We start from the raw sequence: 21,455 nt of genomic DNA, 5'->3' as shown, positions 1-21,455 counted from the left end.
CCATGCTATCAGGAAGTTTTCATTCATTAACTCTGGATTGTTTATTGTAATGGAACCTGTATTTGCCTTTGAATGTTAAGTTTTATACTTGAATCTTTTGGCAATGTTGAGAGGTTTCATTTTGACCTTTTGCATTATTTAGCCTCTTCAGAGCCTTCATACGTTTTCAGTCATCTGTTAAAGATAGTATTACCGATAGCAGTACAATTTGCACAATGCCCGTTTTGTTTTTTTTTCTTGGAAAAAGCCATTTTGAAGCTTTTATGTAAATTAAGGTGAGTTCATGGTTCCGTTTTCCACATAATGTAACCGTAGTGCTTATGATTAAAAAAATTATAATTATGTGATCGGTATCAGTGATCAGCCCTCCTGGGTGACCGGTATCGGCAGGAAAAAAACCTGATCAGCACATCCTCTAGTCTAAACAGAGTATTTCAAAAGAGTTTATGTTTTATAAACAGTAATTAATTTGGTGTTGAGATGAGCACTCTTTTCTGGTGACGAACTGCTGCGTAGTATAAATCTGACTTTTGCTTTTGTATTGAATGTCTGGTGGTAAATATTATTATAAAACAATGACAAAAAAAGAAAAACTTTCACTTTACAGAAAAACATAACTGCACAATTCTTGTTGAGTAGTACTTATTGTAAGTTAAGTAGTATTTCAAAAGAGCAGAAGAAATCTTATGTTTTTTGAGCAACAATTAGCATTTTGGCTAATTTTAGCTTATACAATTATTTTAAGATATTGAATGTATATCAATATACATTCAATATATGTATATTAATATACATATATTGATATACAATATATATTGTATATCAATATACAATTGATATACAATATATATTGATATACATTGCATATCAATGTATACCAATATACATTGATATGTATACAAAGTTGAGTTTGGATGAAAACTCAACTTCGCTGAGTTTTCATCCAAACTCAACGAAGCACGTTGCTCTTCCTCATATTGTTACGCAATATGCTTGTGACTCTCCACATGCTATTGAGTACATTGTAGTTTACTTTAGCATTGATGCTAATTTTTAGTATCAGAACGCTGGGTTCAAACGACGGGCACACTTTGGCAGGCCCCGATTAAATTTCTTCAAAAATTTTCTAGTTTTCATATAAATACCACCAATAATTTTTTTGTGTGTGTGCAGCAACAAACACAAAAATACTGAAAAAATATCCGAAAGATTTTAAACCCCGCGGTGTCTCAGAGCACACTTTTATCGGCAAAAGTCTGATTTATACTACGGAGCAGTTCGCCACCAGAAAAAAGCGCTCATCTCAACACCAAATTAATTATTGTTTATACAACATAAATTCTTTTGAAATACTCTGTTTAGACACAAGAAATTTAATTGGTAAATTTTGCAAAAGTAAAAGTCAGATGTTTACTTTTTGGCACTTTTTGGGTTGCCACCTTTCAGAAACTAAAATAAGGGACCAGTCCATTTAAATGTACACGGCGGCAGCGTGTCGGTTGGTCTGTTACCCAGAAAGCAGTTGGGCACAGTAGAGCTTCGGAGAGTGACGTCACTGCTGTAGACGGAGGGACATCAGCGCCATCTTTGGGGTCCTCTCTGTTAAACTTAACCGACAAAAACAAGTCTCGCAATTTTTTTTAATCAAGTTACTTAAAAATAATTTAGCTATGGTACAAACTTGCTGCGTTATTGTCTGTAATGTCCGATCACACGACTGAAACGGTAAAAAGATGGAAAACGGACTTTCGTTACACTATTTTCCTGCTTGGAAACAACGCGAGGAGGCTAAGCTATTGGAGCTAACGAAAAGAAAACAAATGTCCTGGGTGTCAGCGGTTGAGGCGACCTGATATTACGTTCTCCAACATCCCCAGATATCTACAAGTTTGCTCCAAACATTTCCATTCTGGTGAGTGTCTAAATTTGCTTTGTTGGTGTTGCGTCATATTTTTTTGGCTATGATTTTGTTTATGTAGCATGGTCCGAGTTTTGTCAGTGGACATGTAAAATGTAAATAATGAAAACACAGTAGTGGAGGCAATAGAAGAACAGCAAGTTGGAGAGGCTGAGGAAGAAATCCCACGAGAGAAGATCAGCAAGGCTGCAGACTCTGAACATGAACCATTTGTGTTGAAATACAGTTGGAAGTGGCTGTTTTCTCTCATTTAATAATTTCATGTATTAAACATTCATGAATTGTTTGATTCAAGCACTTCAAGTTGCATGTAAACAGGTGAAGAAATGAATCACATTTTAAGTAAAAAATTGATATTTAAAATATTTCAGGTAATAATCATGAAAGATTATATTTTTAAATAAATATTTTATGTGATTAAAGTAAACAATTATAATCAGACATCTGTCAGGACACTGGGTTTTTGGGTTTGTTTTGCTTTTCATTTTATTTAGCTTCATGTTTTAATTCACTTTAGTTTAGCCCTTCATGGTCCTTTTGATATTATTAGAGGTATTTAGTGTAGTTATTAGAATTATATTATTGCTTTTCCTTGTTTGTCTGAGTCCATGTCAAGCCTTCTTTAATGACTATAGTTTAATTCTATTTTATCCTTCYAGTTATTTCTTATATCAGCCTCCCTGCAGGGTTTCTGGTAATGTTTATTTCTTAATTTGATCACCATAGGTTCAGTTATTCTTCCATGTCTGAGACTGTATCTTTCTTTAGTCATTCTTTGTTTAGATATTTCTAAACAAAGAAATATCTTTGTTTAGATTGTCTAGTTTCTCTTGCTCTGTGTTCCTTAGTTCTTATTGTTGTTAGATCAGCCTAGTTTCTATTTAGGTTCGGTTATGGTTTCCCTCATAACTTTCTCTCCTAGTTCATCAGGTTTTCTTTACTCTTAGTGTCTTTTGTATTAGAAGTATTTTTCAGTTCCCCGTTTGTGTTCCCAGCAGATCTCCTTGGTTTCCCTGTGCCACCTTCCCCCCCTTCCCTCAGCAGCTCCTGTGCTAAATTACTCACACCTGCTATCACTCTTCTCATTTAGGCTAATTTCCCACAACTTAAGCTCCTCTTTTTCAGTCACAACTCACCAGTCCAGCTTGTTATCCTGCTCACCACCTTGCCAGTCGTTACGTTTGTTATCCCTCATGTCTCCTGTTTCATTGTGTTTTGGATTTCCTTGTTTTCCCTGGATTTTGGATTTAGTTAGTTTGTTTAGTTCATTAAAAATAACATCTTCATAAAGTACATCCACTGCCTGCTGCGTTTGTGTCCACCGCCACATCATGACACAAACCAGATTAAAGAGCCCATCTTTAAACATGTAACGTGTAATTAAATAATAAAGGTGACAAATTTTATGAAATGGATCACACTTTAATAAATATTTCTTGCATTTAACATATTTCAGGTAAGTGAACATGTAATGAAATAAATCCTGTCCTAGAATTTTATGTAATTAAACATTACAGGTAACAAGTGATGATCATCTGAGGTAATACATTTTATGAACATTTTTCAAAAATACTTTTTTAAATATAATTTTTTAGTTACATTTTTTTTTAAAAAGGGTCAAAATGGAATAAAAATATGCCTAATCTATATAGTTTAGTAGAATAATTTCACACTGTTTTGAGTTAATAGCTGGCATGACCTAGAAACTATTGGAAGGAAAATACTAAATTTTGACTACAGAAATTGCTAAAATATATATATAAAAGGTGTTAAAATGTAATAAAAGATGAGTGTGCCTCATCTATACAGTCTAGTAGAACAATTTCACAGATTTTGAGGTAATGGGGGACACGATTTGGAAGCTATTGAAGAAAACATTTAATATTTAAATTATTGAATATGGCTTAAAATTTGAATAAAGGATAGTGCGCCTCATGTAATAGCATTAATACCACAAGGCATTTATTTACAGGACTGTTTGGTTCGGAAAATTGACGGTCCCTATGTGAAACTCTGAGCGCTTGAGGAGGGAGCGGTAAAGAACAGCTGGCCGAAATTAGCGTTCATAAATCGGATCAACCTTGAGCTGAACGCCCCTTACTCCGCGGAGCGCCGGATATCCATTATCCAACTTGAAAACAACTTCACTGTGGTCGGTAACACAATGAAAACACCGGTGTTCTGACTTGTTTGTTTTGGTCTGTGGACTCCAAAGATGGCGCCGAGAGACACAAACGTCATACGCAGTGACGTCAGCTCCAAAGCTCTATATCGCAACATCAACACCGTGAGTCAAACAGTAACTCGGTCACCACTTTTTTATTATTACACATTCACATTTGTAGAATACGGAACAAATCACATTTAACAGAAAATTACGGGACGGGCGGCAACCCAAGGCACTTTGCTACCAGAAAACGTGTTCATCTCTTAGCAACTGATTAACAACAAATATTGTTATTGTTAAAAAAAACAAGATTTCTTCTGCTCTCTTGAAGTGCTACTTACCATAACAATGCTAATCCATGGCGGACGTCGCTCGTTTAAAATGTCCACTGGCTAAATTTGAGTTTTAGGTAACTGATCTATTAGTTGTCTTAAAATGTTCCTCAACTGCAACTGTCATGAAAACATACAAACCTAATCCGTTTAGCAGAACCTTCTGGTTGAAAACAGCCTCCATGATCTGTCGCAGGTTATTTTCTTTGTCCCTTTTAAGCTTCTTCAGAAATGTCTCCGACAGCAGGTCTCTACCACCATTTGAGCTGCTGCCTCCCCGTCTTTGTTGTTGCCTCCTCCTATGATGCTCTTTTAGCAATTACTGAGCAGATACAGTTCAGTTTCCATCCAAACTCAACGAAGCACGTTGCTCTTCCTCAAATTCACTGTGTTCTTCTTCCTTAGTTTTTAAAAGGATCTTGCACCCATCAATGTTGCACTACTGCCATCTATTGGATGTTACTACTTACTACATTTCCTCAAATTCTCCAGTATTTAAAAAAAGAAACGAAAAATCTTTCCGTTCATTACAATTTATCGGAACAATATGGAGCTCCTTGCAACAATCATATTTTCAAATTTCAAATCTTTATTAAAACCTATTTCCACAATCAATGATATTCTTTGACCGTCATATTTTCTGTAACTAATAAAAACGTGTTCTATCCTCTCTGTGGTACTACACACCAATAAACCAGTAAGACGTCCCCCTTTCAAAAAAGTATGACCGGTTCTTATTGTATTTAGAATGATCTCCTCCCTCCTGTCTATTCCTCTAATTCTTATATCAACTGTATTTTGTGTCCTATACAGCAAATTATTTATATTTATTTTTATTACCCCACCTCATTTTCTATAACTTATTTTCTTTACAAACTATGCTTTTGCCTTCGGTTTTAGATAACTTTATTGGCATACCAATAACTCCTTTGGTGACTGCCTCCTTATCCAACTTATCTGCTATTATGTTACCCCAAATACCCTAGTATATTAAAAAAAATCACACTTCTTCACCTCCTCCCTGAGCTCCTCTTGCCATCTGCAGAAATGCACCTTTCTCAGTCAAAAACAACCAGTCAGAGCCAGAAGGAGGGTCTTAGCGCTGTCAGTCAAGTTTGTGTACGTGCTACTAAATGTGCTACTGGCAGAAAAATAACTTACCAGTCCAGGAACACTGTTTATCCACTGCTATCATTAGTTATGCTAACTGGCTTGAGCAGTTATTACCAGAGAGCAAAGGCGAGGTAGTGGGCAGCGCACACAAGCTTGATTGACAGCACTGAGATCCTCCTCCTGGCCATGAGTGGTTGTTTCCAACCTAACAGTGTATTTCCACAAATGGCAGAAGGACCACAGGGTGGAGGCAGAGGAGCTTGTTTTTTCAGATTGTTTATCTATTTTAAAAGTAATAAGATACTACTTTTGTTAGTGTAAATAAAACAAAATCTAAACCTCAAGGAAAAAATAATTAACACATACCTTTGTGGGCTAAAGGACTATTTCACCAATTTTTATTTGCCCATAGAGAATTTTATCTCAACTTCAGATGTAAGGAGGAATAGCCTGTCTTTGCTGAGGTCCCTGAAACATGTTTCATCTCTGGAGGGAAGGGAGCTGCTGCAGCGTACCACGACATCTTATGTTGAGTGCAGAACTAAAGAAGTGTATTTATCGTAATTTCTTGTCAGCGGAAGTTTGGAAGTTGAATAAGTATCTGGAAACAAGTATTAGTATGTGTATTTTCAGCCTTTATTTTTCTTCTCATCCCCAGTTTTTTCTATATATGTTGGTGAAAACATTGGCAGCCAGTGTTTAAATAAATACAGTCCACTCCCCATTTTCCAAAGATTCCTTGAGACAAGAGCCCCATTTGCAGTGAAGCTCTCCAGATCAACAAACCTCATCATAATCCTCTTTATTCTGAATCCAGACTTTATATTTTGCAAAATAAATTAGCTAGTGAAACACTTCCATGTTTTTTTTTTAAAAATATAAATGAAGTGTGTTTGCATAATTCCTGATTTACCATTCATAAAAACATACCAAGCTCTCTTTTTCTAAAAGCAAAAAAAATTGTTTTGGAGATCATCACCAGTCCCTTTCTTGAGGTGGTCTGTACGGTATCCCTATAAGTCTAAAAACATCTTTCTCCGTCGCCGTGGGAAGCGGGTTGCCACCGTGCATCTTCAAGCTGCCTTGACGCACCACGTCTTTGTTTAGCGAGTGCTCCGATAAGCTCATATTTTTTGTCTTTGCCAGCGCTCTCATCGAGCGGTTGAAGTGGGCCGAGCCGGTGAAATACATAAGCGAGCAGGCAAACTCCTCGTAAGGCACGACGATGACGTCCAGCCTGCGGTGGCGCCGACCGGGCTCTGGCAAACGGCAAACGCCCATGTATTTCTTCTGCTCTCCGTTGTCTTCGTGGCTCACCAGGTCATCTGTTAGAAACCCTTAGAAATACAGATTGATGTTATTTTCATTATTATAAATGAGAACAATATAAAAAAAGAAAATAAAAAAACGTGTGTCTATCTGATAGTAAAGGGCTTACCACCGTCATGGAGAATCTGCAAGACCTTACTGAAAACTCCCTTGTGGGACTTGCCGTCAGGGTGAGAGATAAGAACGTCCACATCTCCACACGTCGCTTTCCCGCGACGGTAAGAGCCGCACGCCATTGCCACGAGGCCGCCATCGACGGCATGTGCAGCATCCCTCACCTGCAAAGGATAAAAACTTATGAGTCATAGAATTTATCTTGGAGCCAAATCACTGTCCTTTATATCTTTACTGATTGTAGCAAGCCCAACTCGCTGTTCATCCATCTAGCTTCTCTTTCCAATACAACTGGAGGTTGTATCACAACTTTGCTTTTGGTTTGTTTTCACACCTTCGTTTATTTCTCCTCACACATAATCGCATATTTATTTGTTGAGCTAAAGTATTTGGTGTATAATTTTGTATAATGTTTGTATTTTCACTGCGCTCCACTAAACAGCACAGCTCTATTTCAGGGCTATAATTTGAGGGTGATTCACCCCCACCTCGCCCAATTTCTTGCTAAACACATTGACATGATAAAAGGAACAAAGGTATTTCAGCCAGAGAATACCAAATGCTTGCAGTATTATAAATGAATATACATTACCACTTTCTCTATGGCTGCCGCCTCTTCTCTAGGCATTCGGTCTAGAAGGTCATCGTAGTGTTTCAGTCCTATTTTCTGAGTGCTGGTCAGGTGGGCTTTTGTTCGGATGTCGTCTAGGGTGCGGAAGCCCTGCAAGACAAATCAGGAGATTCAGAAATCATGCTTTTTTTTTCCTATGAAATAATTTACCTTTAAACAAAAGGTAAAAGAAGTAAAAAAAATAAATAATAATACAAAAAGTATATTTATAATAGGTTTCAGTAGTAGTTTAATGACATTCAACAGCAAAACATTAAAAACAAAAGTTACAAAGATCAATTTTGGATACGGCACAATACGCAGGCAAGAAACTGGGACTTGGTCAAAACGCGTAGCTAATGACTCAATGCAGTCGGCTGGGTTTCCCTAGATAGAAAACTTTACAAACAACTTGACTAATAAACTGAAGTCGATGCATTATTTTAGCTTTAATCACTCAAACATAATCTATGACGTAACAGATATTAAATATGGGCCGAGGTGCTACAGCCCCGGATCTCTGTAGTGCTGATAATGTTTTTGTTTTTACCTGTTGGTACCAAAGTTGTGCCGTTTTCGCTCCTGCTCCCCAGATGTTGGTGAAAAGCTCCAAGACAGGCACGGCCTCTCCAATGTGATCGAGCTTCCTCAGGTGGCCACTCTCCATAATTTCTTCTATTTTATCTGCCATGCGTTTTCCTATTCCTGGGATCTGACAAGCTTCCTAACACCAAAGGTGGGGGCCGGAGGGGGGGAGAAACAAAAATGATGAATCCCCCTAAAAACATTTTTACATTGCAACCATAAACATCAGTGCTGTTTATTCACATTATGATTGATCAACAAAAACAGGTTTGGGGTGTGCATGTCTATTCAGCTCATTTGAATTTGGCACATCTAAATAAAATCCCAGCGTAATAATTTGCCTTCAGAAGTTAGCAAATATGTAAATTGTGGATTACACCTTTGTGTAATTTAAAGAATGACCCCAAACATACAGCTAGAGATACAATTCACCAGTTCAAATCATATATTTGTGTGTACAAAGTGGCACAGTTAAAGTAAATTATACAAAACCAGCTAAGAAAGCTTTCTATAGGCTACCTGATATGATGTGACGGGCTTGTGGAAGCTCTTCAGTGCGTTGATAGCCTTGGAGTAGCCCAGTGCTCTCCACTTGTCTCCTTGGTGTGTGTAGGCCTTGGCCAACACTTCCAGCTTGTCTGTGATGTCTTTGTTGAAGTTGATAGCTTTGCACTGAGAAGACTGAGCACAGACCCACTTTCCTGAAACGGGCTTCTGAGCTTCAGCAGCAGCAGCTGCATCTGGACCGGAGTTTGTGCTGGAGCCGGGAGTCTCCTCTTTAGGGTGCCGTCCGGTGAGGAGGGCTTCTAGGTCGCTCTGAGAGACGCCGTCTTCTTCTCTGTTAGCTTCTTCTTTGGCCTTTGGGATTGTCTAGAAGCAGAAGCAACATAAAATGCGAATGATGATGCAACATGAATTGCCTTCTTGAGTTCAGAGCCTAAGCATAGTTGTCGACAGAAGTAAATATGTCGCTGGTACATGGAAACTTACTATGTCTAGAGTCTCCTCCTGCATGGTAAGATGCAGACTTTCTGGCTCTGTGGTTGTTTCAGCAGGATGTTCAGTATTTTCTGATTGTTTGTCTTCTGTACCTTCATGCTTTGATTCCGAGTCCCTGTGTGAAATCCCATAAAAAATGTTGTTAGACTGATAATTGAGTTGCTTTTCTCTTAAATGAATTGTCAAAAGAATGTGTAAAACTCTATCACAGTACTTTGTGGTATTATGGTGATAATGTTAAAAATGACCACGAAACTTTATGGCTGTACATTGCACAGTATTCATAGCAGCACAAACAAAAATATCGTTCTTAAATAAACATTTCCACTTAAATTAGGCTAATTCAGAACACCACTTACTTAAAGAACTGTGATTTAAACTGAACATATGAAGTGCATTTAATCAAACGTCCAATTTACTGATAATTATTGATGCTCTCTTGGAACAGACAAGACATTTTTCATGACCAATGATAAAATGCATGACAAATGCCCAGACCTAATGTGTAAGTGAACATGTGAAAACTGATCAAATATGACAGAAATAAAAGTGGCAATAGTTTCAAGACATTATTGAAACTACGTTCTAGAATAAAGAATAATTAGATGCCGAACCTTTTGGGTAACAGAAGGCTGTAGTTTTCCTCATCCAGGACTTTCTTCTCACTAATACACAAGCTTAACCAGGTGCATTTCACCAGATGAACATCGGATGGCAGACGATCCACCTTCATCAGGCGCAGAGCCCTGTCGCTGTCCATAGTGTCATCAACAACAACATGAGTGACGGAGGGGGACAACGAACTCTGGATTTGCCCTCCGTTCTGCTGGATTTGCCTGTGGAAGATCTGGCATCTGGCGTTTCCGATTCCAGCAGGCAGAAGATACACTGTGACGCCATTAAAGAAGTCTCCTGAAGCAGGAAAGCAAAAAATAAGCAATAACAGAATGCTTATCAGATTCTGAAGACTAGTGAGGATTTGTTTATCTTGATAATTTGCTTCGTACACCACCCATAAATATTCATATAACTTAAAACTTTTTCCTATATTATTAAGCATGGAAGTTTGTGGTTGCAACTTGGGAAAGAATTTGTAGAAAAGGGCCATAACCATCTTTACCCAATACTGTACCAATGATATTTTTCAAACTGCCTGTGTCAGACTACATACAGCTCACAAGGGCAAAAATAGCAACCTGTGACATCATGTTCCTCTGTTTTCTTCTTGAGGGGAGGCACGTCCTTCTCCTGCAACACTTTAGTCCGTTTAACTTTGGGGAAGGCTTTCATGATCCCGTGTCGAGGCTCCATCCTGGTTGTTGGAGGGAGGAGCCACCGCCCTGTGGCATAAAGCAGTTTAAAACAATGCAGTATGGAGCTCTGCAGCATACACTATTTATCATATAGATTACCAGAAGAAGTGCTTCATTTGAATCATCTGTAATCTTAAAAAAAAAGCCTGGATTTACTGTTACCAATGACAAAATGACTTCAAATCCCTGCACATTATCTCCACTTAGGATAGACTATAAAATCAAAACTGTGTGACTTTGCATTATAAATAAAACTGATTATGATAATTACTTTTGAGCAAAGTGTATTATTTAACAAAGTAAGTCCATAGGTTAGCTGTTATGCTAAATGACACAAAATCTCTCTTTAGTCTAATATTTAACCTTCCTCTTAAAGATGGAATAGAGCTTCAATATATAGGAATCTGTAACATGGAATAGCACTTGAGTAAGCATACCTTGTACGATTACATCAACTCTTGCAGCAGAACTATAAATAACTCATGCAGCACCATTTAAAGTTTTTACTGTGGTATTTAATCTGGACTTCACATCACTAACATTTCCAAACGGTTAACAAAAAGACATCTTCGCTAGTCTAAAACCAGCTTACCCACTAGTTTTTGCTGCCTGTGTTGTGCTAGTAGCAAGCTAGCTGTAATTTAAGTTGACGTTTAACGTATAAACATGTGGGTTTTTAATAAATCGTTTCGATTTTGAGCTCAGGTTTGACAGCGTAAAGAAAACTGCTTGGCTTAAAAGTGAAATCTCAAACTTAAAATCTCAGCTCTTACCCCAGTTTTACTCCAACCATAAACACGGTAACTATGACAGAGGAAGTAAAACATGCAATTTAAATGTTTCACTTCCGGGTGTGGCGCAACCATTACGTTAAGCCCAAAGTGTGTCTTTGGTTCATTTTCAGAATTTATATAGTAAAAAATTGCATTGTGTACCTTTATTTGTTTATTGAATTAATAAATTTTAATTGTATAAAAATTATTATTGAATTAATAATTCAATAATAATTAACGTCTTACAAAGTTAACTCCTGTAAGACGAGTTAACTTTTTTTGTTTACGTCATCAGGTTGCTGGGGTTACAAGTTGAATACGGAAGTGGCCCTCATGGAAACATGGCCGTGCAAAACTGGATCGATGTCCTGAAATCTTCGCAGAAAACGGCTTTGATACAGGACGGTAAGCATTACATAACATATTATCACCAGAATTTATTTTGTCTCGTAGACGCTATGAGTTAATTTCTTTAAAGTAAGCTGGTAGCTACCTGTGTAGTTCGTGTTACTAGGCAACGAACTCGTTTTACAAATGAGTGGAAACCGCACATACTTAATAAGTATGAGGTTTTCCATGGGAATAGGAAATAATACACACAAAATAGAATATGTTTATCAGTGTAAATTAACCAGAGGTACCTCAAAATTAATCTATCTCAATGCCACTTTTGCTTATCACGTATGAAATCCGTTATTAGTCAGACAAAAGTGTACTTAAACATATTGTTGAAATGGAAAATGAAAAGGTGCACAGAAATATTCTACACAATTTTCATATTACATTAGACCAACAGAAATGCAGTTTTAACACAGAAATGTTGTTATGGTCTTCACAAATACTACTGACTTGACAGTTGTCTATCAAGCAGTCATTGGTTAGTATTTGGTTCAATACTTTTCAGTTAATAAAAGTAAATAAATAAATACATTAAATTATATATTTWAAAAAAAAACATTAAAAAAAAATCCAAATCACAATCTGGCCACAAGAGTGCAGTATAGAGTCGTGTTAAAGACCTACATACCTTTACTGGACAGGTAAACCCAACATTATTCATTCCCCTGACAGATTTAGGTTTAGGACTATTTTCATTCAACCAAGAAGTTTGTTCTTGGTAGGAAATCAGACATGTATATATCAGTGGATAATACAACTAAGAAAAATGATTAATGAAAAGCAAAATGAAAAATATATATATTTATATACAACAAGCCATCAAACTCAATAGCTTTTGGTGCATTTTCACTGGAAATTTGACAGCAATTTCATTTTATTGAACATTTCCAGCCCTTTAAGATCGGTAAGCCTCTGTCCCACAACTCTAATCTTTATTTTTTTTTTCCCCAAAGATTCTTTATCAGATTCAAGTTTGGCTTAGTCAGTCCAAAACTTGTAATTTACATTACTTTCAATCTTAAGAATCATGTTGGTAAAAATTTAGATATTACATTTAACCTAAATCTGCCAGTAATGTGAATAATTTTGGGCTTCTCTGTACAATTGCAGGTAAATGTTTGTTGGTATTTTTAGACTAACCCCGGATTTTTAATTCTTTGATCATAAATAACAATCTATTCATTCAGAATTGCTATTTGATAAAAAAAAAATCTTAACAATTTTGATTCGTACTGTTTTTATTTTTGTGTACAGTGGAATTGTTCATTTGTTTCTATATTTGACCTTCAGGGAAAAGGAAGATCCATTACCTCTTCACAGATGGAAAAGAAATGGCTGAAGAGTACGACTTGAAAACAGATGAACTCATCTGTAAGCAGCTGATTTTCTGCTCGACACATCTGCAGATTAATAACGCATGGTGTCTGTAATATTTCATTGTGTTTTACTAAAACACTGCGTGTTACAGCTAGAAAGTGGCGGCAGAAAAGCACGCTGGGAGTTCAGGGTGTGTGGCAGGTAGAAGTCGGGGAGCCAGTAAACGTACCTGCAGCTCTTCACTCCGATGTCATTAAAGAAAACTGCTCCAATGTGGGTTTTTTATTATTTATGTATCCAATACATTTAAACCATAAGTTCTTTAAAATGAATGCCTTTTTTTTAAATTCTATTTTGTCTCTTCAGCCGGTGTTTATGCGCAAAGACACAAAAACCAGCTTTCAGTGGCGAATCCGTAACCTTCCCTATGCCAAGGATGTCTTCAGCGTTTCCATGGAGCCGTCTGAGAGATGCATCATCATAAAGACCACAAATAAAAAGTACATTTGCTCAAAACCAGTGGCATTTTCCTGAGCACCTTCTTGTTCTTGTAAAGTGTGCTTACTGGGATTCAGTTCTTATGCCTAAAGTATAGATGGCACTGTTTGCAATACATCCATTAGTTCTATGGCTACGTTATGCCATCTTCTTCATGTCTTCCCAGGTATTATAAGAAGTTCAGTGTTCCTGATCTGGATCGAAGCCATCTGCCACTTGACGGCTCTGCACTCAGTTACACGCATGCCAACAACACTTTAATAGTCAGTGTAAGTCACACACWCTCTAATGATTATTTTATGGGGGTTTTTTTCCCTCTAATGTTGACCATTTTAACAATTAAAAAAAGACGATTAAATGCAGAGTGCTAGATCTGTTTTATTCTGTCTCTCCAAAAAAAAATTTATTTTATCAGTACTAAAAAAAAAAAAAAAAAAGTTTTTCAATTGTGTCTCCGTCTGTTCCTTTTACAATTCTAAATTGCATTCATATAAAAAAAAAGGGTCTATATATGTGTGTCTCAAAGTAATTCTAGGTTGACCGTTTCCTTTCTTCTCGCTTGTCCAGTACCAGAAACCCAAAGAGATTTTAGCTCTGGAGCAGGAGCTGCTGAAGGAAGTGAAGAAACTGAAGGGGACCGGTGAAGGGGACGTCGACTGTACAACCCAGTGAATTCTGAGTATGATGAAAAGAAAATGATAGAGGGCTGCGTTTCAGGCAGCGCCTCCGATTGTCATGTCCCTCCTCACCCGCAAGCTTGTTTTTAAGCTTTTTGTTTGCATCCTCAGTGCCTTGTCTCTGGGCTAGTGCTTTCAGTTTTGATGGTTAATTATTCAATCTGATGTAGACAGTATTAATAAAAAAAAAAAAACAACACCACACATGCATTTCTAAAACCTTGATTTAAGAACTTTGCAAGTTCATTCATTTTCTCGGTTCCCTAAAGATGTATTTATTGTTTTACTGCACTTCATTTGAAGGTGTTTTCTTTTTTCCGGCGGGGGGTGGTAGGAGGGTCACATAACCTACCACTCTGCTTTCACTGATGTCCTTGTAAAACACTCCGGACACACAATGCTTTATGCTTGTTCGTTCAGAGGTCACGGTTACGACGACGTCTCATTTGTGTTAAATGAATTCCCTCATGTTGTTTGCACGCCGTTGGCCACCCTGAAAGCCATCGCGCAGGCTTGTTTCACCGTTTCCTGTCACAACACACGTCGGTTGAAATGCTGCGGAAACTATAAACGGATTCGACTTTAGGAATAAATTCAAATCGGTGAAATTATATTTCCAGTTGCCTTGCACTGCCCTTTTGATAAAATAAATATAAAATGAAAGTTTTTGTCTCTTTCTTTTAAAAGAAAAAAGTACAATAGGAAAAAAAAAAAGACAAATTGGTGTTTTTTTCCCCGCTGCATATTAAAGAAATACAATCAGTTTGACTGAAATGCTTAAACAGTGTAACAGTATAAAAAAAAAAGCGGTAGTGCTGTTTAAACGGGACAATGGCACTTAAATATAGATTGTTTCAACCTTGTGATTCCTTGCATTTTTCGCCGCTTGTCCAAACCCAGAAAGCAAGTGCAAAAAGCAGAGACAAAACCACAGGTCCTCTCTCACCATTGTGCTTTGTCTTCTTCCAGATGGAACGGACAGGACACAAGAAAACGTTTAAACCAGCCAGTCTTGTTGTTTTGGGAATTCTGTTGGGGAAGGAACTTTTGTTTTTTTCTTCTTCTTCTTCGCCAAACCCTGAAGTGACAAAACAGCATTTGATCACATTTCATCAGGGGACGATTCAGCTTCTTTTTTTTTTTTTTAATATTGAGTTGAAATAAATAGTCTGCCACACAGAATACCACTTAAATAGGTTATAGTTTGTGGTTGTAAGTAGACAGAAAGTGGGGAAAAAAGTCCATGGTCCTGCACCAGGAGGCACAAACTTAACGAATTTGACATCCAGCTCATGCTTGGTGAGAGAAGCCCAACTCCTCTGTTTAGGGTCTTCCTCTCCCCTGTCATTTGGCCTTTGACGGTCATGCTCAACTGCTTCTGGGAAGAGGGTTTCTTTCTTGCCTCCCTTTCATTCCCGAATGCCTCTTCCCAGCCATTCCCCCTCTTTCAGTTGATGCCACATTTTGCCACACAGGCCCTGGTGCTTCCCCCCCCTCCTCCCCTGCCTCCCCTCAGCTTCCTCTCCACCACCCCTCCCCCTGTGTGACTGGCTTCTTTTTGATAACTGACCCCTCCTCGTGTTATTATTCGAACCCACTATTGTATAACATGCCCTTTTATATGAGGTCCCACAAAGGGCCCATTTGATCAGAGGGTTACGGTGTGCGATCGTGAGAAATGCAACTACATGGTGGTAACCTTTGTTTGAGCCAAAATGGTGGGCTGACCTCATCGCTTTTAATGCATAGCTCAGACCATTCAGGCCCAAGTCTCACTTGCTGAGCACATTGAATTCAGTAGCCTGTCACAGATATTGCCCCTCAGTTATCTAGGTTTTCAGCTTGAAGAAGACGAAGAAAAAAAACAAAAAAAAACAAAACTTTTTTTCCTTTTTGGGGGCGTGGAGGGGGCTGGTTGGTATGCTAGCTTCTAGTTTGGAAAACAACCACAAGAGAGCACACAAGCAGCTTACGAAACTCTTTAGTGGTTTTAATATACACTCTACAATAAATATATCCATCATTTGATGTAATTTACATTTTTACAGTAAAAATATATCCGTATACGTAGAAAAACAAAACGGGTTACAAAATTCTCAGAGAGAGCACGTCGACTGAGAGACGCTGTAACCACAGATAGCTGCCACGTCTAGCTTCACTTTTTAACATTCTTTTCAACGCTGAGCTGGCTAACGTCTAACCCTTTATGAGATTTCTTTTTTTTTTTTTTTTTGAGCTCTCCAGTTCGTAAAATGCCCTGATTTAATAGCCAAAGATAGGGGGGAAATCTCGCTACAGTCTGTAAATAACTAGCAGATTAGATAGTTTACATAAAACCCAGTAACCAAGAAGTACGTAAGAAGTCCAGAAATGAGGCAAATAAAAAAAAAAAAAAAGTATCTGGGCACTTGAGTTCACACTATGCTTTCTCTTGAAGTGGTTCTTCTGTGTTGTTCCTCTTCAGTGGTTTCGGTCCTCAGCGTCCCCCAGAGCGCTGGTGATGGGAATGTTTAGTCCGCCTGCTGAGAGGCTGCACGGGGACGGGCAGAGGGAGGACGTCAAACGGCCTCCTGTCGCTCAGCAAGTGGCCCCTCGGTAGACGCTTCATGAAGTGGGCCTCCCTCTGGTGCTGCTTGGTCTTCGAGGCCTTCCTCGGGCGGCCCTTGCGCGTGAAGGCCATGTACCAGCCCTCGTACTTGGCGTTCTGCAGGGCTGTGTAGTTATTCTCCAGGACGATCTCGGTGAAGATGCAGTCCTTGCCTCGTCCTTTTCGCTGGGGAGGAAAGAAAAAAAGCTTGAGCTTTTTTGTTTTTTTTAGGGAGATCTGAAACGTCATCTTTTTTGCTTCCGCACGCTTTCGCTGGCTGGTTTTACGTGCATCCCAGCGGCGTGTAAAGAGCCACAGTAAACGAAAAGCATTCAACGTGTCGCTTCATTAAGACCGAGCCACCTTGCCAATCAGCTTCCCTCTCTTGTTCATGCATATGTAGTATCCCGTCTTCACCCCTTTGATCCGAACGCGACTCCCAAAGGAATCCGTCTCCACTTCCAGCTTAGCTGCACAGACAAAAACAAGATGACAAGATGAGCGTGATACAAATGAAGCAGATTGTTAAAATGATGCTGCTCAGCCCAAGTTGTTAAAACGACATGAATCCCCTCTTTATCTGCCGTGATCCAGCAGCCCGCCTTTAACGAGCAGCATCAAGGGCTTCCAAAATAGCATCAAATGACAGCGATTTCACATGGCCTTGGCTGATGCCGAGGGCCCGTCAGGCTCTGTGCTCTGTGGGCCGGCTCAGACGGGGATAGAGGACAGTGAGAAATACTGTGGTTAGAGGGACACAACCACAAGCAGCGGTGCAGCGGTCTGGGTTTATGGGAGCGACTCCCACCCAGAGGGTGCAGCCGAAACGAGCGGGGCTGACCTCTCTCTCTCTCTCTGAGCCTGAGGAAGGCTTAAAAAGTACACGAAGGAGACAAGTGAAGAGGAAGATGCAAACTTTAACCAGTGCTTATAAATCGATTCATGCATTGACTTGCAAGGCAATGAAAATTACCCATAAAGTCGAAGTGGGTAGGAGAGAGCAGGTGGGAGGATGGAGGAGCGGAGATGGGTGGGAGCAGAGCCAGGCCAGGGTTTCTGTTAGACCCTGTGTGGAATTTAATGAGGGACCAACCCGCTGTTAAAATCATGCTTAGCCTTGCATGATCTTTTGTACCTTTTTCAAATATATATATTTTTTTCTCTGAACTATTTGAGCTGGCAGTCAACACTTTGATCCAGACTCAAAAAAACAAAAAAAAGTCAAAAAGGAGGGGTCAAGTTTAATTGATCTGATCTTATTGATGAATCGCAAATTAAGACTTGTTGTTTACAGCATGCAGGAAACCTGACCTCAGATCAGACACAAGCTTTAAAAATAATTCAGTTACATTAGCAGTGTCACTTATTTATTTTTTACAATAAGGCTCCCACATGCAGTGCTGTCAAATGAAAAATTATTCATAAACTATTAATGAGCATTAATGGTATATTAGTTACATTTTTTTTTAAATGTCACCAATGTCTTATATTTAGACATCAAATGCTGAGATGTCCTTTAACTGTACTTTCCTGTTACTTTTCAACTTTTCATGATCTACAGTTTGTATTAAACAAGTTTGAGTAAGTAGTTTATAAACACATCAAAGTAGCAGATTGGGAAAAAAAACCCCAACATTTTAAAAATGTGTGAAATGGTGAAGCAAAATGATAATTAAATAACTGTTTATGACTGTAATATTAACACACTGGGCTAGGAAAGGTAGCCTTAAAGCATCTGTAAAAGTATAGCGGTAATAGAAGATAAGACGACATGTTTTAGGCTTTGCAATAAAAAAATAAAATAAAAAGTTTTCTCTCCTGTATTTAACAGGAGAGTCCAGTTAAATACTCTCCCCTCCCCCCCATGGGCAACATTTGTCTCTTCTCTGGCTTTTCGCTGATGCGCTCTAGCCGCTTCTTAATGGTTTATGAGCTGTATTCATCATAATTAACAATTTGTTCTGTAATTATTTGTTAACCATCTTAGGTGTGCCCTGTTGTATAACAGTATCATAAAATGTTGTTCTAAAGTAGTAAAGAAAATTGTCTTAAATATGGGTGAAACTAATGAGTTGTTTCTTCTACTGTTTAAGCCTCCAAGTGAGAAAAAAACAAACACAAAGAATGTTTATTGCTTTAAATAATTTCTAAAATAAAATGTATCATTCTAGAAAATGAAAAGATTCTTCTTTATTCCGCAAATCTAAAATTATTGGGACAATTTTATGCAAACCATATTAATTATCAATATGGCTACAGTCATAATTGTTTGACATTCATAACGATGAGTAATGTGAAAATTCAAAAGCTCTTGGAGGCCCCCTGTTGGCCTGGGGGCAAAAAGCAGGAGCTCAGTTTGCTTATGTCTCAGACCTGCTCTACCTAATAAAAAAAAAAAAAGAAAGAATAACTCAGCTGACTTCAAGAACAAATCTTCATTTTAGGATTAACACAGTTTGCCCATAAAGAGAGGACTTTCATTCATTAATTTATTGCAACTCTTAATTTGGGCACTATCAGTTGCTGTTTAATCACAGACTGTCAAGAAAAACTACTAAGTTTTTATTGTTTACATTTTTTATTGGTTGAAAAGATGCCTCGCATTATGTTTACTCTAATGTACATTAATGATTCTTCTTTACGAAGCTGCATTAAAAAAATATATATATAATATTACCGGAGAGAATATTCACCTTACTTCTTCTGCCAAAAACAACAACAACAACAAAAAAAAAAAAACACATCACCGTGTTATTAAACTATAGGATTTATCAGCGCAAAGTTGATGTAACAATACACACATGTCGTCTGACTGCTCGTCATTATAAAGTGTTTCTTCCTACCGTGCACCGCGCCGTCGTCCCCGTTAGCATTGACCCGCTTGTTGGCCAGGACCTGGACGTGCTTCCCACTGGTTCGGCTGTACAGCTGGTAGGTTCGGGTCAGTCTGCGGCTCATGCGGTCCGACAGCCGGCTCTGTTCGGTGACGTGCTGCTTGAAATTAGGAGACGACTGCACAGTGTCCTACCGAGAAAATATGAAACATATCGCAGAATTATTATTATGCATTTATTTATTTTTTTTTATCCCGATAGCTGCATCACTCTTGCGGTCTAACATTGATTTATGGGTGGCCTGTTTTGGAGAAGCGTTCACTCTGATAGGCTGGTTTTTTTTTTTTTTTTTTACCACCGATGATCTTTCACCTTTTCATGACTTCTTCTTATTCCCCCCCCCCCCTCCCCCTCCCTGTGCTCTTTTCTTCTTTTTTTTCGCCCTCATCATTTCAACCGTCCTGCAGCCACATGTGTTTTAACAATTACCTTTTAGGCTGCAGCTTAACATTTTTCAAGATGTTTGAATAGTTGCCAACAGCCATAGCGCTCATAATAAAATGTTTTCATTGTTACTGCAGCCTGTTGAAGGGAGTTGCTACTTGCCGTTAAGTCATCGGCCAGGTATCTTTTTAGGTTTTACTCAAATTAATAACAACTTTATGCAGCATGATTTTTTTTAATTTTATTTATTTATTATTTATTTATTGAACTGGAAGTGGGAGTTACCTGTGCGTAAAAGCAAAGCGCCGCGAACTGGAGAAACCTGCGGCATAAACAGCAAATAAAATGAAAAATAAAATAACTGTTTTTGCACCAACGAAAAAGAAAAAAAAAAGCATGTTATAATCTGTTTGCGGCTCCAACACTTACAGATAACCTAACCTCGATGTTCTCAGCCTCATCCTGTAATAGTTCAAATATTGCTTCATGAATACTTCGCTGACTCGGCGTTGGATGCCCTCAGAAATAGCATTCCCGTAGATGGGTGCCTTCGGTTTAGTTCGAATCAACCTCCTTGTTGCGCACCGAAAGCCAAACCCATGACAATTAAGAGATCCAGAACTGTCAGGAGTCCCGACGCAGGTCCTCTCCGCAGTCAGGAGGGGAACGTCTGGAAGATTTAAAAGGCGCTGCGACGCTAATCCAAAAAGCGAAGTCTTGTGAAGAGCGTCGCTGTCACCCCAGCTCCTCCATCAAATCCTCTTTGACTCATTCAGTTGTTCAAACAATAAAACGGTTTTTTTGTTTTGTTTTGTTTGTTGTTGTTTTTTTGAAAGTAGAAATTAATCCCTCTTTATCGCTCTCGAAGAGTGACGATGGTTAGTTTCACGAACGGATTTCTGCGMGTCATGGAAGAGATGCTTTTTTCCCTCTGGAGTGTGCGGTCATTTGTGAGGAAAGATGATGCGCGCATCTCCTTAAAATGTGGCAAACAAAGTTGCCTCCGCTGTCAATCTATACGTGCGGATTGTAAAGTCCCTGCGTCCCCAAGTCTTCCACCCACACGCGTGTTCCTTCTTTTCTTCTTTTCTTTTTTCTTTTTCTTCCCGCGGTCGCCTCCAGTCCACATACAGCATCTGTCTCACTCTACATTTAAATACTTTAACTTGCGGGAAAGTCAATATCCTCAGCGAGAGCAGGCGGAGCGTTCAGACTGGAGCCAAGATGAAACTGAATCCTTGTTAGGACGCTCAAGCCTGCAACGATCTGCGTGCGAATCCTTCACCGATTCATACGGAGGGACTCGTTCATCTGTACAGGTGCATCTCACTAAAAGTGGAGTGTGATCGAAAAGTGAATTCATTTCAGTAAGTCAATTTTAGAAAAAGTGAAACTCGTATATGGACGTGTTTCAAGCAGATTTATGTGTTTCAAGTTATTGTCTAT

The 21,455-nt window shown here is 38.6% G+C and overlaps 4 protein-coding genes across 4 annotated transcripts in view; 1 reads left to right on the top strand and 3 right to left on the bottom strand.

Annotated features, from left to right (window-relative positions):
* The window catches only part of LOC103465109 (zinc finger protein OZF-like), a 38,596-nt gene extending 33,763 nt beyond the window's left edge, over positions 1 to 4,833 (bottom strand). The window contains exon 1 of the mRNA XM_008409682.2: positions 4,559 to 4,833. Coding sequence (XP_008407904.1) covers positions 4,559 to 4,601 — 43 coding nt within the window. The 5' untranslated portion in view covers positions 4,602 to 4,833. The remainder of the gene's footprint in view (positions 1 to 4,558) is intronic.
* Positions 4,834 to 6,317: 1,484 nt separating this feature from the next.
* On the bottom strand, positions 6,318 to 11,323 carry poll (polymerase (DNA directed), lambda). The gene is made up of 9 exons (XM_008409705.1): positions 11,254 to 11,323; positions 10,364 to 10,507; positions 9,782 to 10,079; positions 9,159 to 9,282; positions 8,688 to 9,038; positions 8,134 to 8,307; positions 7,566 to 7,694; positions 6,969 to 7,137; positions 6,318 to 6,867 (listed from the first exon to the last, which is right to left on the bottom strand). Exons 2-9 carry the CDS (start codon positions 10,476 to 10,478, stop codon positions 6,506 to 6,508), a joined length of 1,722 nt encoding a protein of 573 aa, XP_008407927.1. The 5' UTR covers positions 10,479 to 10,507; positions 11,254 to 11,323; the 3' UTR covers positions 6,318 to 6,505.
* Positions 11,324 to 11,548: 225 nt separating this feature from the next.
* dpcd (deleted in primary ciliary dyskinesia homolog (mouse)) lies at positions 11,549 to 14,348 on the top strand. Its single transcript, XM_017304039.1, has 6 exons — positions 11,549 to 11,658; positions 12,943 to 13,023; positions 13,121 to 13,242; positions 13,336 to 13,469; positions 13,634 to 13,736; positions 14,035 to 14,348. The coding sequence occupies exons 1-6, from the start codon at positions 11,595 to 11,597 to the stop codon at positions 14,137 to 14,139; spliced, it is 609 nt and encodes a 202-aa protein (XP_017159528.1). The 5' UTR covers positions 11,549 to 11,594; the 3' UTR covers positions 14,140 to 14,348.
* Positions 14,349 to 15,276: 928 nt separating this feature from the next.
* On the bottom strand, positions 15,277 to 21,438 carry fgf8b (fibroblast growth factor 8b). The gene is made up of 5 exons (XM_008409721.2): positions 20,439 to 21,438; positions 20,295 to 20,331; positions 19,575 to 19,755; positions 17,095 to 17,201; positions 15,277 to 16,917 (listed from the first exon to the last, which is right to left on the bottom strand). The coding sequence occupies exons 1-5, from the start codon at positions 20,495 to 20,497 to the stop codon at positions 16,621 to 16,623; spliced, it is 681 nt and encodes a 226-aa protein (XP_008407943.1). The 5' UTR covers positions 20,498 to 21,438; the 3' UTR covers positions 15,277 to 16,620.
* Between the last annotated feature and the right edge of the window lie 17 nt (positions 21,439 to 21,455).

Source organism: Poecilia reticulata, linkage group LG1, assembly GCF_000633615.1.
Source record: "Poecilia reticulata strain Guanapo linkage group LG1, Guppy_female_1.0+MT, whole genome shotgun sequence".
NCBI classification, from domain to species: domain Eukaryota; kingdom Metazoa; phylum Chordata; class Actinopteri; order Cyprinodontiformes; family Poeciliidae; genus Poecilia; species Poecilia reticulata.
Note: the sequence above shows the minus strand (reverse complement) of the source record. Positions and strands in the feature narration are given on the sequence as shown.